The sequence below is a fragment of the Arachis hypogaea genome, chromosome 14, assembly GCF_003086295.3.
Source record: "Arachis hypogaea cultivar Tifrunner chromosome 14, arahy.Tifrunner.gnm2.J5K5, whole genome shotgun sequence".
Taxonomy (NCBI): domain Eukaryota; kingdom Viridiplantae; phylum Streptophyta; class Magnoliopsida; order Fabales; family Fabaceae; genus Arachis; species Arachis hypogaea.
This window is the reverse complement of record NC_092049.1, coordinates 111,881,894-111,897,806: the sequence shown is the minus strand read 5'-3', so window position 1 is coordinate 111,897,806 and position 15,913 is coordinate 111,881,894. Positions and strand designations below refer to the sequence as shown.

Sequence of the window (15,913 nt, the reverse complement as noted above, 5' to 3'; positions counted from 1 at the left end):
AGGTGTTAGAAACTAAGGACTCGGATTGTAAAAGGTTTTGCGCGAGCACCTTGAAGCTTGGCAATAGTGGAACTTCTCAATAGCGATTGAGAAAGAAAGTGGACGTAGGACAAGGATTGTGCCGAACCACTCTAAATAGCGTTTGCATCTCTCCAAACTCATCTCTTCTATATTATTGTCTTTTACCTTTGAGCAAATAAATTGTGATCGAAAAGTAGCTTCGTAAGTACTTAAGAAATAGCTTAAGTCCGATTGGTGAAAAGCTTGATCAATTTATTTGAGTTGGTGTCTATTGGAAAGTAAAAGCTCCTTATAAATGCTTAGCAATTGAGTTAAGCTCTTGGAAAAATACTAGTACAATAACACTTTTGTATATTGTCTTTAACTTTCGCAAAAAGATTCATTGTTGTTGCAATACTCAATTCACCCCCCCCTCTTGAGTAATTGTGCATAGGTTCTACAGCATTGGCACACATCTGTGAACATGTTTCTCTAATTGATGACATTACACCCACTCATAAAGCCCTAGGATATGAGCGTGCTCAATTGCACCGAATGGTCAACCACATTATTCTGCCTCAAAGTGGCTCATATCAAAGGGTTTCCTACACTGATACTCTTGTTTTATATGCCCTTCTCACCAAAACTGAAATTTCATTTGCATACTTGATGGTTAGATATATGTTTAACTCTGTTAGGAGTGAAAAGGACAAAGCACTTCCTTATGGCATGTTTCTAACTTTCATATTTGAGTTTTTTGGTGTTGACTTGACCAATGAGAACTATGAAAATAGACATTCATACCTAAAGGGGGGTGGTTTAGTGAAACAGAACAAAGGATCCACTAGATCAGAAAGAGTTGTCCTAGATGATGAAGATGATGATTTTGTTCCTGAGGATTCTCCTGCTCCTTCAACTGAGGGTACTTCCATCTCCACTGGGAAGAAATCTACTCTGCTGAATGTGGTCAAGGATGTTGCTCAAGAGTTTGTTTCCCAATCAAATCACATGATTGCCATGAGCAAGGAACAAAGGAAGCTAGCTAGCGAGCATGAGAACTTCCTGAAGAAATCAAGGGATAGGGTGGCTGTGCTCATGACCTTCATTGATAACCTTCAAAATGATGAAGACATTGCCACTGATGTTGAAGAGGAAGATGCTTCGGAGGAGAATGGTTCTGATGCCTAGGATTTGTCTCATAAAAACTGCTACAACTGCTCTCTTTTTGTCTCATGAACTTTGTTTTATTTTGCTAACTGTTTGGCCTACTTTTGTTATCTTGGATGACTGTAATAACTTTGGATACTGATGCACTTATGGTAGTTTAGTTAGAAATTTGGACTGTGCACTAACCTTTCTTGCAGGATTTATAGTGATGTTTTTGTTAATCTTGGTTATTGTCCGCCCTTGATGACAAAAGGGGGAGTAATAGTTAGCTGATTTCGATTGACTTATACTGCAACTGATTTTTCTGATTAGAACTTAACTTTGTTTTGCAAATTGTTTTTGTTTTACAATATGCTTTTGCTTCTGTCATGATAAAAATACTGGGCTGAATCTGTGTTGCTGGTTATATAGAATCCCCTAGTCAAGTTACATATTGAATAGCTCTTTTTAAGCTTAATGTAAACAGGAACAAAAAGGAAAGAGCATTAATTCAGGGGGAGCTACTGTTGAAAAGAAAAGGGGGGAGCAACACATCAGCAAGCAACATCATTCAAAGGGAGTTTCTAAACCTTACTCAAACTCAGTCCCTTTTGATTATTTCTTAAATCATGTTTGTCATCAAGGGGGAGATTGTTGAGTTAAGAAATTAACTAAATTAATTAGTGATGACAAACATTATTTTTGGGCAAAATAAATAATTAGTGTTGATTAATTATATTTACTTATTACTAATTGTTTATTGTTGCAGGCCAAATTTCCATAGCCCAAATGGAACAAAAACCAATCAACAAAGCTGAAAGCAAAATTAAGAGCTCAAGGAAAAGCAAAGAAAGAAGCCAAAGAAATCAAATCGGGCCAAGCATATCAATACCCGATCCAAGCCCGATCTGGTTTCAGAAAAACAAATCCCTCTCTTTTGCTTAACCAAAAGCAACGTTCATCTCTCTTTTGTCCTAGTCAAATCAGAGTTTCAGAAAAGTAAGAAAGAGAAAGAGAGAGAGCTTCTTCACCAAGCTAGTCACCAAAGAAGCAAGAGAGAGAAGGATTAAGCTTGAAAGGCAGATATCAAATCACCCAGTTCAAACCCAATCAAGCTTAGGTTAAAGTTAACCCATTTCCTCTTGCATGCATCAAATCTTCATCTCTTCTTCCCAACTCTCTGCTCTATCCAAAAATGGCATTCAAGGGAAAGTTGTTCTCTGCCCTATTCTGCTTTACATCTACGGTCACAAGTGATACTTGGGGACCAAGTAGTTTCTCAATGGTTAAGATCAAGTTGACCATTGGAAGATTTCTATGGTTGCTGTATTATGGCTTTCGGTCAAGGTGAGGAAGTCAGAAGCAAAGCTTCTACTCTAAGGTTTAATGAGAAAAAGTGATTCTGTGGGTTGGTGAAGCTCAAGGCTCAAGGTGTTGACTTTGGAAGAAGAACCAAGCAACATGCAAGGAGATAAAAGAGGTTTGCTGTTCATTCAGAAACCAAGGAGAGAAAACCAGAGTGTGAGAACAGTGTTCTGTAAAGAAGTTCCTCTACTTGGATAATGCTTTCTTTCAAAGAAGCATTCGGCCAATACTGAAGAACTCAAGCTGAGGTTTGCGAATCTGGTTTTGCACATAGCAAAGAGGCTGCTGATGAAGTCAATCTCCTTCATGTTTTACTGATTGTAATGTACGTTTCTAAGTTTATCTTTCTGTAATTTCTTGAGAGAAAAGGCATTGTGAGAAAGCTTAAGAAAAAGCCATGAGTGGAAAAAGGCTGAGAGATATACTTGAGAGAAAAGCCTAGAGTTATTCTCTGATTTCTTTAGGTATGTTTATGTCTTGTATCTTGTACCTGTGAGGTATCCATTTCTTAGTTGGGTTAGCACTAAGAGTGAATAGTTAGGTATTAGCATAGCCAATATCAAGTTAGGTTAGAACTTGAGTGTGAAAGGATTAGGTCAATCCTGTGAAATTGGTGTATGTAATACTGTTAACTATAGTGAAATTCTTTCATAGTTGTGGAGGAGACTGGACGTAGGTTGCATAGCACAAGGCAACCGAACCAGGATACATGCTGGTGTTAGCTTTTCTCTTCTCTGCTGTGTTCTGTTTTCTGATATTCATGAGACAAAATTAAATTGTCTCATAAATTTCCGCTGCTGAGTACAAACAGAATCAGAATTGAAAGTTTGTTTTAAAAGGATAATAACAATAACTTAAAAGGAAGGCATAGATTCAACCCCTTTTCTCTAAGCCTACCACAACCTTCAAGTTTGAAACATGATTCACCTATTTCACTACTACTTTTACATCTCTCTCGCTAAACTAATCCTATAACAGAGTTAAATCTTATTTTGGTCCCTAAAATTAGCGAGTTGCACTAATTTGATCTCTGACTTTTCAATTGCCACAATTTGGTCCTCCAGATTAAAAAAAGTACACCAATGTAATCCTTCGTATATCTTCCGTCGCTGGAACTCAACACCATTAGTGGCGTAGCTCAAGTCTTGTCACGCTAGACATATTAAAACGACATGGTATGCGTTTTGGCACTAAAGAAGGCACTAAATGACGTCGTTTGAGGGTTTGAACAATACTTACGTTATACTCCTCCTTTTTAATTTTGTTCAAACTCTGAAATGATATAATTTAGTATTCTTTTAGCGTCGAAACGTGTAAAATGTCGTTTTAATATGTCTAACATAGCAAGACTTGAGCTATCTCACTAACGGCGTTGACGAGGGACTATATTGGTGCACTTTTTTAAATCTAGAGGACTAAATTGTAGCAATTAAAAAGTTAAGGACCAAATCAGTGCAACTCGCTAATCTCAAAGATCAAAGTGGGACTTAACTCCCTATAATCTCTCTCAGTGCTAATAGCCTAGTTTCATTTGGGTTTCATTCCTAAACCATGAAAAATACACAAAAAAGACAATGCTCCATCCCAACACCAAAAGAGCACTAAAAATCAATAGTTTGCATTTAGTATACGATAATTTAGCCTTTAAAGTAAAAATCTTCATTTTTAGTCTAGCAATCTTAGCTTCTTGTATTACTACTTCTCCATCCGTCCAAACAAAAAAAGTACTGTCGAGTTGAGAATACAATTAATTTAAATATGATAACAAACATTGATTTATTTGATTAAATACTCAATTGAGTTTGAATTGTTTTATTTAGTGATGCAGGTCCAAAAATAAAGATTGCAGCAACCCAACAAATTGAAACAAAAAAATAAAGGCTGTTGGAGAATTGTTGATCCACAAACAAAGCCCAAAGAAAAGGAACAAAGAAATCAAACGTGTTGAACGGAAAATTAATCCAAACCAAGTCCAGGTCCTTCCAACCAAAGTGAATCAAATATAAGTTAAAGCTCACAAGTACTCTTCGGTCAAACACAAGAGAGAGAGAAAGAGAGCTTCATTCTCCAGTTCATACACTAGAGAAGAAAGAAAGAGAAAGGTTAACCAAGAAAGTAAAGTCTAATCACACTAATCAAAGGCATGTTAAGCTAAGTCAGAGGTTAAAGGTGATTTATTTCTATTTGCATGTAAGTTGATTTCTTTACTTCTTCTCCTACTCTCTGCAACGCCATTTCAGTTTCAATGTATATATTTCTTAATTTTCTTTGAGAGGTAAAAGGCAAGAAAGAGAGGCATTGAGAAAAACTCATAGATTGAAAAAGGTTGAAAGATACACTTGAGAAAAAAGCCAATAGTGATTTCAGATTTCTTTTGGTATTTTCTGTCTTGTGTCAAGTACGTGAGAGGTATCCCTTGCTAAGTTGGGTAAGCACTTAGTGTAGTGAGTCTAGGTATTAGCATAACCAAGTCAAGTTTATGTTGAAGCTTGTGTGTCCACTTAGGATTAAGTTGAGCACTAGGGAATTGGTGTATGTAATACTTGGATTATAGTGAAAATTTCACCAAGGTTGTGGTAGAGACTGGATGTAGGTTGCATTGCACAAGGCAACTGAACTAGGATATATGGTTGTGTCAACTTCTTCCTCTCTGCTTTAGTTCTGTTTTCTGGTTTTTATGAGACAAAATGAAATTGTCTCCTGATTTATCCGCTGTGTAGATCAACAGAAATCAAATTTAAAGTTTTGGGTTTAAAGCTTAACAAATCAAAGTTAAAGAAGGCCATAGATTCAACCCTCTTTCTCTAAGCCTTCTGAAACCTTCAAGTACACTCCTTTTCAATTTGAACCATAAACACCAAGAATTTAAAGAATTTTATAGGCCCATATCAAAATACAAGTTAAGCAGCATACTTATATCATAGTATATACAACTTCAAAATCTGCGTCTTAGATTTTCTGCTGTCTTCGACCACCTTAAGACAGGGACTCCCCACAATTATAGGTAAGTATTGCTCATCACCTACTTCGTTTCTGTGATGCTGTTAAACTATGAGAAGCCATAATTTAGGATTTCAGTTTCTTATTTTAGGAAGAAGAACGACGAAGATACAAGGTGGAATTAGAGTTCAATCATTCAGGTTTAAGTTTTTTTTATATTTTTTTGTTTTTATATATTTTTTTTAACAAAAAATTTAAAAATAAGTTAAAAATAATTTTATTTGTCCAATCAGCTATTAAAGGTTGCGTCAGAATTTTAGATTGTTAGTTTATTAATGACCATTTCTAATTTTGAGTTTTTGACATGGATAGAAAAAAAAAGATAAAATTAGTCTAATTCAAAAATTTGTAGATAAAATTAAATCAAATTAAAATTTGAAAGTATTTTTAAATTTTTTTATAAATATTAGGGACATAAAAATATTTTATCCTTAAAAAAATTAGACCGACTATTATAATTTATAAACAAGATTCGGCTTAGCTCGGGTGAACCGCAAACGGCCTGGCCGGTTAAAGCAGAAATTAAAAAATGAGGGGATTAGGGCACGACCGCACACAAGGCTCCCAGTCCCAGCCTCCCATGCATTATTCCTCTTTAGTTCTTCGTGCTTCACTGCTTCGTCCGTTCTTCAGCTGGTCAGCCCCGTCCCACGGCCACCACCAAGCACCAGCCACCCTTCTTCCCTTTCTTCGTCACCAGCCAGCCAGCCTCACAAGTCACTACCAGTCCACCACGATTCGCCGTCGATCACGGCGCCATCACCCACCCGTCCCACCGGATCTCTCATCTCTCAGATTCTCGTCTTGCTCACCTCCCTTCCTTCCAGCAGCTCGTTGCCGTTGCTGTTGACAGTTGCTGCCGCCGGCCACCAGCTGTCGTCGTTCATTGCCAGCAGCGAAGCAGCCTTTCGGCAGGTAACTGGTAAACCTTGATTCTAATTCTAAAAGACCATTATTGTAACATGTAAGAAGCTTCTAACCTGCTTTTGTCTTGTTAAAAGGCAGAATTAATTGTTTTCTTTGTATAAATTTACATTTCAAGGCTGAACCTTTCCTAACCTCTTTCTTTCCCCTGTTTCTCCTTTTATTTACATAGGTTCAGTGTTATAAATTATAAACCTCTCTTTTTCCTCTCCTCTCCCCCCCCGCCCCCCCCCCCCCCCCCAAAAAAAAAAAATTTACACAGGTTCAGTACATTATGTCTACTTCAAGACAAGTCCCTGATTTTTTAGTTTTTAAGTTCCATGTCTTATGTTTTATGGTGTGTTATGATTTGAAGTTATGTTCATTTGTTGAATCTGCTACTGCATATACTGAATTAATTGGATGCATTGTGAATAGAAAATTACTTAAATTGATTAGATTTTATAATTGATTACATTTGCAATCTCTGCATGTTTTTTTGTGCATATACATGTATTTTTAGGTGATCTGCCATTTTCCGTAATGCCATCCGCCATAAATTTATGGCGGATTTTTGGCTCACTGCCATGAGTCGCCATCCACAATCGAAAACTATGTTATAAAACTGCTTGAACTATCCATTATTTGATATGTTCATTATCCTTTTCTAGGCTTAATTATATCAGCTTTGGTTAGAGTTACTGAAACTTGTATCGGTGGCATGAGTGTTTGATATGTGTGTGATAAAGGAGTTAGTATTAGTGTCCTAAATCTTAATAATGTTAATAGGGTTTGCAATTGATATTTTGTTCCTTCAATTTAAATACAAAGGGACGAAATTTCAGGGCAAGCAAGTGTAATCTGCAACTTTTTATGTCTTGATGATTTCAAGGTTTGTCGTATGATTGTGTTTTGGTTGCTTGTGCGGCATGTTGGTCTTTGTTTCTTGAAAGATATAAAAAATTAAGCCATTATCATTGAAAGGAAGCATCAAAGCTGAAATCTAATCTATTAGGTTCTGGCTTTTTCTCAAGGCAGTTTTTCCTATGCCTGGTGCACCTGTGATGGCTGCTTGTAATGATAAATGTGTTTGCTTTTGCTGTAGAAAATGGGAGAAAACGTAGAACAGGTCTCAAGTAGAAGCAACTCCAGAGTCCCAACACTATGCGAAGAATGCAAATCTAACCCATCAAAATACAAGTGCCCCGGCTGTTCCATACAATCATGTGGTCTTCCCTGTGTAAAAGCTCACAAAGAGCGAACGGGATGTACCGGCAAGAGGAACCAGACTCAATTTGTTCCTCTTTCCCAGTTTGACGACAACCTCCTACTATCTGGTACATAACACTTGAACTTTGCATTTAGCCTTTATGTTAAAAGCTTTTTATCTTGATTGTTGGTTAGTCAAAACAATTTTGTTTATTTTTGGTGCCTTTTATATCATCCAGGAGGACCTTTAATGGCTTCCCTGTTTTTTTAGTTAATTTCTAATTCTCGTGTATTTATTTTTCGTCACCATTTTGAATTTTCTATCTTCATTCTTTTTGTTGTTATTGTTTATAATATTTCATAAATATGCACCGTTGCACATTTTTCAATGTGCTTAGGGATTCTTAATTCCCCTATTTTTTGTATTTATTGTTCATTTTGTTTTATTTTGTTTTCCGCTATCTAGACTATAATTTGCTGGAAGAGGTAAAGAGGGTAGCTGAATCTTCTCAGAGAATGAGAACTAAATTGGGCATGTATGCATATTTTAAGTTACCTCATTACCTTAAAAGCCTGGGGAGCGCTGCTAGGAGTCGGAGAACCAAACTGCTGTTTCTTCCTAGCGGAATGTCAAAAAGACAGAAGAATCAAACTCGATATGACCAAAGGTAGTATATTTATTTTTCATGACAAGTTCCTTTTAGGAGGATTGTACATATAAGAAATTTCTTCATTTTGTACTTATAAGTTTTTCCATGTTTACTTTTGAACCTAAGGTATATATATGATCTGTAATATTCAAAGTGAATTTTTGGTTTGGATTTGAAAATTTTATCATGTTAGAGTTTCTTCTTTTTGGCATATTGATCCTAGAGGGAAATACATATTATAAGAATGTTTCCTTTGAAGATTGCTACGAAGCATTTGTAAATTTCAAATGTGTTTGAAACATTTTCAGGAAGAAATTCATATCTTGGACAATTGAATGGCATTTTCATTCAACGGATGTTGTTTTACATGACAACGGGTGAGCCACTTAGCGGTTTTCTTTCGATCTGAATACAATACTGCACTATTTAGTTTATTTATTTTTTAAAGAAGAAACTGCACTTTAAGTTCTTATCACATGCTTAGAATCTAGAATATGGAGAGAAAAAATTGAGTATATTATGCTTATGGCTTCCAGAGTCAATGAAAATACAAGCATCTACTCCATCCTAGAAAAGCACCTCAAGCCTGGTCCGTGGAATCATCCATTAAGGCAATTTTGCGAAGAGCAGCCGGATCGTCTCAAGATTTTCATTCGTAAATACCCAAAGGTGGTTTTCTTTACCTTTTCACATGGACATCAAGGAATGATTCTATTTCAGTTTTCAATTTAATCTTGCTCGTGTTAATGCAGGGTCCCAAGTCACCCTTCAAAGAGCTGGATATGAAAGCACCAATCAGACAGCAATTAGCCGATGTAGTCATTTTGGAGTTTCCCGTCGTTTTTGTTTTCTTGCCATCTCACAGAATTGATTTTGAAGTTATTAAGAATGTAAATCAGATAGATAATAAATCACTTCCAAAAGACAGCGAAGATGGCCAAGAGCCAGAAGGTGTATCATTTAGGGAGGAGGAGATAGAAGATGACTCCACAGATCCTCAGGTTTTGGATCTCATGAAGAACTTGGAGTCAAGTACATCAAATCAAGTGCCTACACATAATATGAGTTCCGAGAAAGCACCAACGGGTTCATCGGATAAACCCCTGTTTGAAGAAGACACTGTGGGTAACCCGTCACATTCTTCACTGAAAAACAAGGAACTAAAAATCTCTGAAGACATGACATTTGACTTTGATCCAGAATTGATGGATGTCTATGCTAATCTAATGGCTGACATGAATCCAGACAACTTCCTTGATTTTGATGGTGAATTCTCCAAGAAAACAGACAATGAGATAGGTTTGATTGGTACCAATGGGGTATTGCCTGTGCCAGAGGAATTGGAGGAAGGGGAAATTCCAGAATAGTTGGTAATAATATACTTGAATTCTATCAAAGCAGTCGACCAAGTGGTGGAAGAGCATTGGCAACATGAAACCGGATTATATGTTTTAAGGTTGCTTGCTTGCTAAGCAAGATCGCATTCACAGCCTAGAGTAGTTGCATCAAGACGATGATTTTATGTTGCTCAATTTAAGTCAGTTTTGATATCTCCATCAAATGCTCATGGATGTTCTTTCATGGTTCTTTGCATAACTGAAATTTTGTCGTAATAGTTGATACTTCACTTTAGATGCAGTAAGGTACTTCCTTAATCCTTTCTGTAAAAAGACCATTCCCCTAATATTTTTATGAGGATTCAAACATAGCACCAAAACCATACTTCACAGCATTGTTTGCTTTGCTCATCCCTTCAGGCCAAATTTTGTTACCCTTACCTTCAAAGCGAGATTAATTCATTGTAATGGATATATTTTCTAGTCTCCGGTTGTTCAGTTGTGCCTACACAACCTTGATCTTCACTTCAAGTTTAAGAGTCCATTAGTATATTTTTGAAGTTCAAAATGGACATGGCGTGAAGTTTAAGGGGTTGAAGGGAATAAAGTACAATTAATAACACTTTATTAACATGTTGCACTTGTGGAGAACTTGTCATCTGCACTTTGTTAATATCTAATAACAAGCCAGGTTTAGGCTTATGAATATTCTAGACTGATTGGTAGTTGGAGACTCAAACAATTTCAGAGGGGAAAAGGAAAGCCTTTGCTTTACAATATCAGTGGTTGAAAAAGAAAAAGAAATGATTCAACAATCTTAGAAAGGTTGTATGAAGGTGTAGTTTTTTTTTCTTTTTGTTATACAAATTAATATTTTCTTTTGTTTATTAGTCATTGTTGGAAAAGATAGGCATAAAGTATCTCATTCCACACATCAGGAACTCCAGGAAGGCACCAATGTATGCAATCTGCATAGCTATTTGGATCTTGTATCTGTTTTTGTGTTAGAGGCTCCCACTGCTTTCTGTATATAGAAGGGTGTGCTTCTTTTCTGTACTCTGAGAGCTGAGTGATGTTAAGTATTTCAACATTCAATCCTCTTGTTTTCAAGTCTTCAACCACATTTTCCACCACTTTCATCATTTTTGGATCTGACCCTTTACCCCAATACCCTTCTTCTGTGATCATTTCTGTTTCTTTGTAACAATTGTCACCCTTATCTGCTCCCCATTCTTCAGCCCTGCAATGTTTTTTATTTTTTATTTTTTTTATTAATGATGGTGTTGTCGAAAATATTTATAAATTAATATTATTTCGGTTAGAAAATAGTGAGACATAAAAATTCCGTTTTCAAATTTTTAAATATTATTTTGCTTAATGATTTACATAGTTAGGAATTTTAAGAATAAGAAAAAAAAATGATGGATGAAATTCTCCAAATTAGAGATTTATTCAAAAAAAAAAAAAGTTAAAATCTCTTTTGAAGGCTTATTCAAGATATTGGTTCGAAAATTAAAAGAAAAGCAGAAAACATGGCCCAACTCCATTTTATGATATGAATATTGAAGAAGAGAATTTCTTTCCTGAAGATTAGAATTGGGTGAAGAGTGGAGATTTTTACTAAATTTAGAATAAACGTATGCATTGCACATGATAAATTGTTATTGGTGAATTTTTTCTGCGCTCTAATAAAAATAATTTTTACTCCTCACTAAAATTTTACTTTTTATCTTAGCATTACCTGTTAAACAATCATGCTATGTGCATATAAAAATTAGTTATCAAGTTAGTCATTCGTATAAAAATATATATTGAAATATAAAACACACATTGAATATAATTTAACAATATATATTTATAAATAAATATATAATAACTAGTTTTTATGGTGCACATAGTATTTTGATATTTCAAAAAATTCTCCTATCTGATAACTATGACCTAAAATGTGAAATCACTATTTTAACTAAATTCATATTCATCATCTAGTTGTAACCGTCAAGAAAAAGATTTATCCACTTGTAGGGAAATGCACTTCCTAACAAAAAGTTACCATAAATATAAATGCAATTGTACTTAAAATGATAGTTAGTTAGGTAGCAATGACTTTCCTCTTATATATACCTTTCATGAGTTGGTGACATACTAACAAAAAATAACTGTGTCTTGTTACGATTAACATGGACCTCCAACCAATCTGACCATGTTCTCAATGCCATCTCATAAACTCTTAGCATTTCCACTTTTTTGTAAACTCCATTTGGGTCTCCAAATGTTCCCCACCTGCTCTTGCAATTGAAATCAATGAAATATTGTTACTATATATTAGTGTTCAATTTTAGCACACATTTAAAAGAAACAAAATGAAGTAAACTCTATCTCCGATGAAATTTGATTTTACACTTTATAATCTGTACTACAAAATTTTTTAAATAATGTCAAAACGTGTAAAATGGGCCTTTTTTCGTAACTTTTTTTCAAAATGACTCTTTCATTAATTAAGATATAATTTTTTCTAACACATCACATAGAAGGATAACATTAAAAATAAAAAATAAAAAATAAAAAAGTTAATAAAAGACCTATTTACATTGTTTGACAATTTTAGAATGTCAAATTGGGATTTTTCTTAATAATCTAGAGTATTATAAGATACATAAAAATTTCTGGAAGGCCATAAAAAATATGGCCAAAACAGTTTAAAATTATTTAATTTTATCTTCTTTAATTACGACTGAAATAATTGAATAATATGAAATATAATAAATTTGTAATTATGTATATATAGTACGCACTTAAAATTATAAATGTTAAAAGTTAAATAAAATAACATAAGGTTGTTTTCTTCTTAACATTATTACCGAAAATAAGAAGTAAAATTTGTTGAAGGTTAATTATAATTGAAAGTGATGGTTTGGCAAATTAAGTTCCATGAGAAGTATACTTACAAAACATTCATAAGAGGCCTTCTCCACCAGAGGTAAGTGTTGAAGACAATAAAGTCAGCATGAGTCCAATACCTAGCATGCTTCTCAATTGCATTCACTCTCACAGTTCTTTCTATTACTCTATGGTGCACTGGATCATCTGAATTTGATTCTACTAGCAATGGTGCCCAATAGTGCTCAATTGTTGCATTGTATTCCTTCATTAAACAGTGTTGTAAGCATTAAGCTATGAAAAAATTAAACAGTTGTCAACATTTTTTTTTCTTTTTCAAAATTAGGAGTAAGACTCAAATCCGAAACCTCTAAGTGAGGAGAGAAGACTGTACTATTTGAGTTATAACTCGTTGACAACAGTTGTCAACATTTACTATGAGAAAAATGTTGGAATTAGATTTTCAATTTTTTTTTGCATTTATATTTGTTAAAATAATGGGATATATATTTGTCAATTTGTTTTTTGGATGAATAAGTAAAATTATGCCACTAATTTGCACTAAACAAGCATGCATTACGCTTGTGGTAAAAAATTGACAATTTTTTACATTACATAATGAACTTTATTTCTATTATTAGGATTGCATTGTCTAATTTATTATCAAACTCATCTCTAATATAGACTTCTTTTCTCTCGTTTTTTCATATTCTCTTTTAAAAGATAATAAAAGAACATTAAAAGAAAAATCTTATAATCACTTTCGTGGATATTATTGGATTAAAGATCAAATGCAAACAGTTGGTAATTTCAATTTCGTTTCTAGTAGGAGTAAACTTGCCTATGAAAATTATATGTTAATAGTCATGCATGCATTTGGTTTATCGTACTAGAATTTGGTGAAATAATTTTAATCTATTATTAGATATTTATCATAGATCAGATAATGTATTTACTAAAAATATTATAGATAACAAAATATTCATATTTTTATATTAAATATGATATTAAGATGATATTATTTTTGTAAAAGTATATGTTATTAATTCCCTTAAATTAAAGTATGGTGTATATAAATTTTATTTTATAAATTATGACACCAATAATTAAAAACTAGAGTAGATATATAGGAAACACTAACTAAGAATGTGAAAAGTGAGTATAATTCTATTATTTATGCATTAATTCTTATACGCTCGTTTATATATTGATCCCTAATATTAAGAATTCATTTAATTTATATAAAAAGAAATGAACAACAAATAGATTGTTTATGCCAACTAACTATAACTCAAATGACAAAGCCTCCATATTCTCATTTAGAGGTTTCAGCTTCGACTCTCACTCCTAACTTTAAAAAAAACAAACGGATTGTTTACATTCCTAGTACTCTTCATGAAGCATATAAGAATAATGATAATAACTTACTGTGACCTTCCAAATGTTAAGAGAGGCATTAGCAGTGTTGTGCATGGAAGTGTGAGTTGAGGATGAGAGGGAAGTGTGAAGAAGGCAAACCATGGAAACCCATTGGCCTCTGTTGAGTGAATCCCCCACAAACACAAGCCTCTTGTTCCTTAGCCTCTCAAGCAATGCTGTGGCATTGAACCTTATTGTACATATATACAAAGAACCACAATATTCCACAAAGCTTCAGAAAACATAGCCAAACCTGATCAAGCCACATATTATACACCTAGCTAGCGTATAAATTACAAAACAATATTATATTATTTATTCTCATTGCAATGTTTTTTTTGTCATCAGTAATGTTAGAGAGATAAAAAAAATCGCCAGAATTTGTCTTATTTAACATTTATTAACTGTCGCAACAATTAATAAATATTAAATAAGACAAATTATGATTGTTTTTGACTAATTTTTCTTTTGTTACCAAACATTTTCAAAATTTTATTGTGCCACCCATAAAAAAATCCCACAAAATATGTTATTTTTAATTACTTTTTTTTTTCTATCTTTATATTTTCCATTCTGTATCAGAATGTCTCCTTATCTATAACTATTACTATATATAATTTACATCTAAATATTGAATTATTAATTTACAAAATTTTTAAAATGACAAATATTTTAAAGTGGGATAAATTGTAATATATATAATAAAGTAAATATTAAAAAATTAAACCATTATTGTTGAAGAGAGATACCTTGGTAGATCACAATGGTTTGGCTTCCACCTCCAATTCTGGTAACTCAAGTCCTTCCTTCCAAACTTCTCACATGCCAATTGATCAGACATGAACTTGCATTCCTTATCTTTGTATAATGGATAAGACTTATTGTCAAAAACCCATTTCCCATTGAACAAGTCACATTTAGATGATGACACATTATTATGAGTGTCATCATCCTGAGAGGCATCTATCATTTCTTCATGTTCTTGGGGTGGTGATGATGATGATAACTGTGTTCCATTGTCTTGTTTTATATAAATGAAACTAATGACTAAAAGAGTGGTAAGAATGGCCAAAAGAGAATGAAAGGTGTTTCTAATTCCCCAAGTGTTGCTCCCCCCTACTAGTACTATTGGTTGTACCTTTGCCAATTTCATTGTGATGAATTATTCTTTTGATTCTTCAAATTCCTTTCACTCAATTGGAAGAAGCATGCACCTTTCTTCTATTATTATTCCTCCTTTTTGAAGCTTCATTGCAAAATCGGTTGGTGGAAAAAGGTTCTTATTATCGTTAGCCCAACTTGCCCACTAAAAAATAGTAGGTAAATTAAAGTTTTAATTTGTAGCATGATGCATTTCTAAGCTTCTCATGTTGTTGATTGACTTAAAATATATAATTCCCAGTGAAAATTGTCACTTATAGCTATTTTAAGAGGAATAATATAATCAAATTTACCCACTTTTTCGGTGATTAAAAATGGAATTTTGTTAGTAAATGTACAAAGTTTTAAATTTATATTCAACAATGCAAGCTAAGTAATCTTAAGAGCAAAAGTTGGTTTTGCCCTACTAGTACATACCTTAGCTGAGACCCCACGACTATATATATGCCATTTCTTCAACCTACTTTTTTGGGGATACATTCTTCACTTTTCTTTCACTATACTTGAAAAATAAATATTTTACACGTAAAAAGAAAATCTGAATTTTAATGAGTTACGTAACAGTAAATATTATTATTTTTAGCTATTATTTAGTCAACAATAATTTGTACCTATATTTTCAAAAATTTTACATATAAAAAATATATAATTTACACACATAAATCAATACAATTTATACTTATATTTTTTAAAATTTACACACATAAAATAACAAATTTTATTCGTTGAAAACAATTTAATATCTATACTGATTAAATAATAATAAAAAATACTAAAATTTATTGGTTTAAGAGTTTTCTTTTAATATAATATTTGGTATTTCTCCTCATAACTTGATTGTAT

General features: G+C 33.3%; 2 protein-coding genes across 3 annotated transcripts; one reads left to right on the top strand and one right to left on the bottom strand.

Annotated features, from left to right (window-relative positions):
* The first annotated feature begins 6,005 nt into the window (after positions 1-6,005).
* Positions 6,006-10,745, top strand: LOC112743712 (uncharacterized). 2 transcript variants are annotated; one of them, XM_025793022.3, is made up of 6 exons: positions 6,006-6,426; positions 7,520-7,751; positions 8,090-8,291; positions 8,582-8,650; positions 8,810-8,942; positions 9,026-10,745. In XM_025793022.3, the coding sequence occupies exons 2-6, from the start codon at positions 7,523-7,525 to the stop codon at positions 9,638-9,640; spliced, it is 1,248 nt and encodes a 415-aa protein (XP_025648807.1). In that variant the 5' UTR covers positions 6,006-6,426; positions 7,520-7,522; the 3' UTR covers positions 9,641-10,745. The 2 variants fall into 2 exon arrangements, with proteins under 2 accessions (XP_025648807.1, XP_025648808.1); XM_025793023.3 differs by having other exon boundaries at positions 6,061-6,433.
* LOC112743711 (protein trichome birefringence-like 34) lies at positions 10,353-15,475 on the bottom strand. Its single transcript, XM_025793021.3, has 5 exons — positions 14,659-15,475; positions 13,919-14,099; positions 12,559-12,755; positions 11,735-11,893; positions 10,353-10,850 (listed from the first exon to the last, which is right to left on the bottom strand). The coding sequence occupies exons 1-5, from the start codon at positions 15,060-15,062 to the stop codon at positions 10,502-10,504; spliced, it is 1,290 nt and encodes a 429-aa protein (XP_025648806.1). The 5' UTR covers positions 15,063-15,475; the 3' UTR covers positions 10,353-10,501.
* Positions 15,476-15,913: the final 438 nt, after the last annotated feature.

What these genes read in the sequence shown, in the direction of transcription:
- LOC112743712 (XM_025793022.3), top strand. Translation starts at nt 7,523, where the DNA reads ATGGGAGAAAACGTAGAACAGGTCTCAAGTAGAAGCAACTCCAGAGTC. An exon ending in CGACAACCTCCTACTATCTG is followed by an intron (nt 7,752 to 8,089) that starts GTACATAACACT and finishes TCCGCTATCTAG; the next exon opens with ACTATAATTTGCTGGAAGAG. An exon ending in CAAACTCGATATGACCAAAG is followed by an intron (nt 8,292 to 8,581) that starts GTAGTATATTTA and finishes AAACATTTTCAG; the next exon opens with GAAGAAATTCATATCTTGGA.
- LOC112743711 (XM_025793021.3), bottom strand. Translation starts at nt 15,062, where the DNA reads ATGAAATTGGCAAAGGTACAACCAATAGTACTAGTAGGGGGGAGCAAC. An exon ending in AACCATTGTGATCTACCAAG is followed by an intron (nt 14,100 to 14,658) that starts GTATCTCTCTTC and finishes ATGTACAATAAG; the next exon opens with GTTCAATGCCACAGCATTGC. An exon ending in TTAACATTTGGAAGGTCACA is followed by an intron (nt 12,756 to 13,918) that starts GTAAGTTATTAT and finishes TGTTTAATGAAG; the next exon opens with GAATACAATGCAACAATTGA.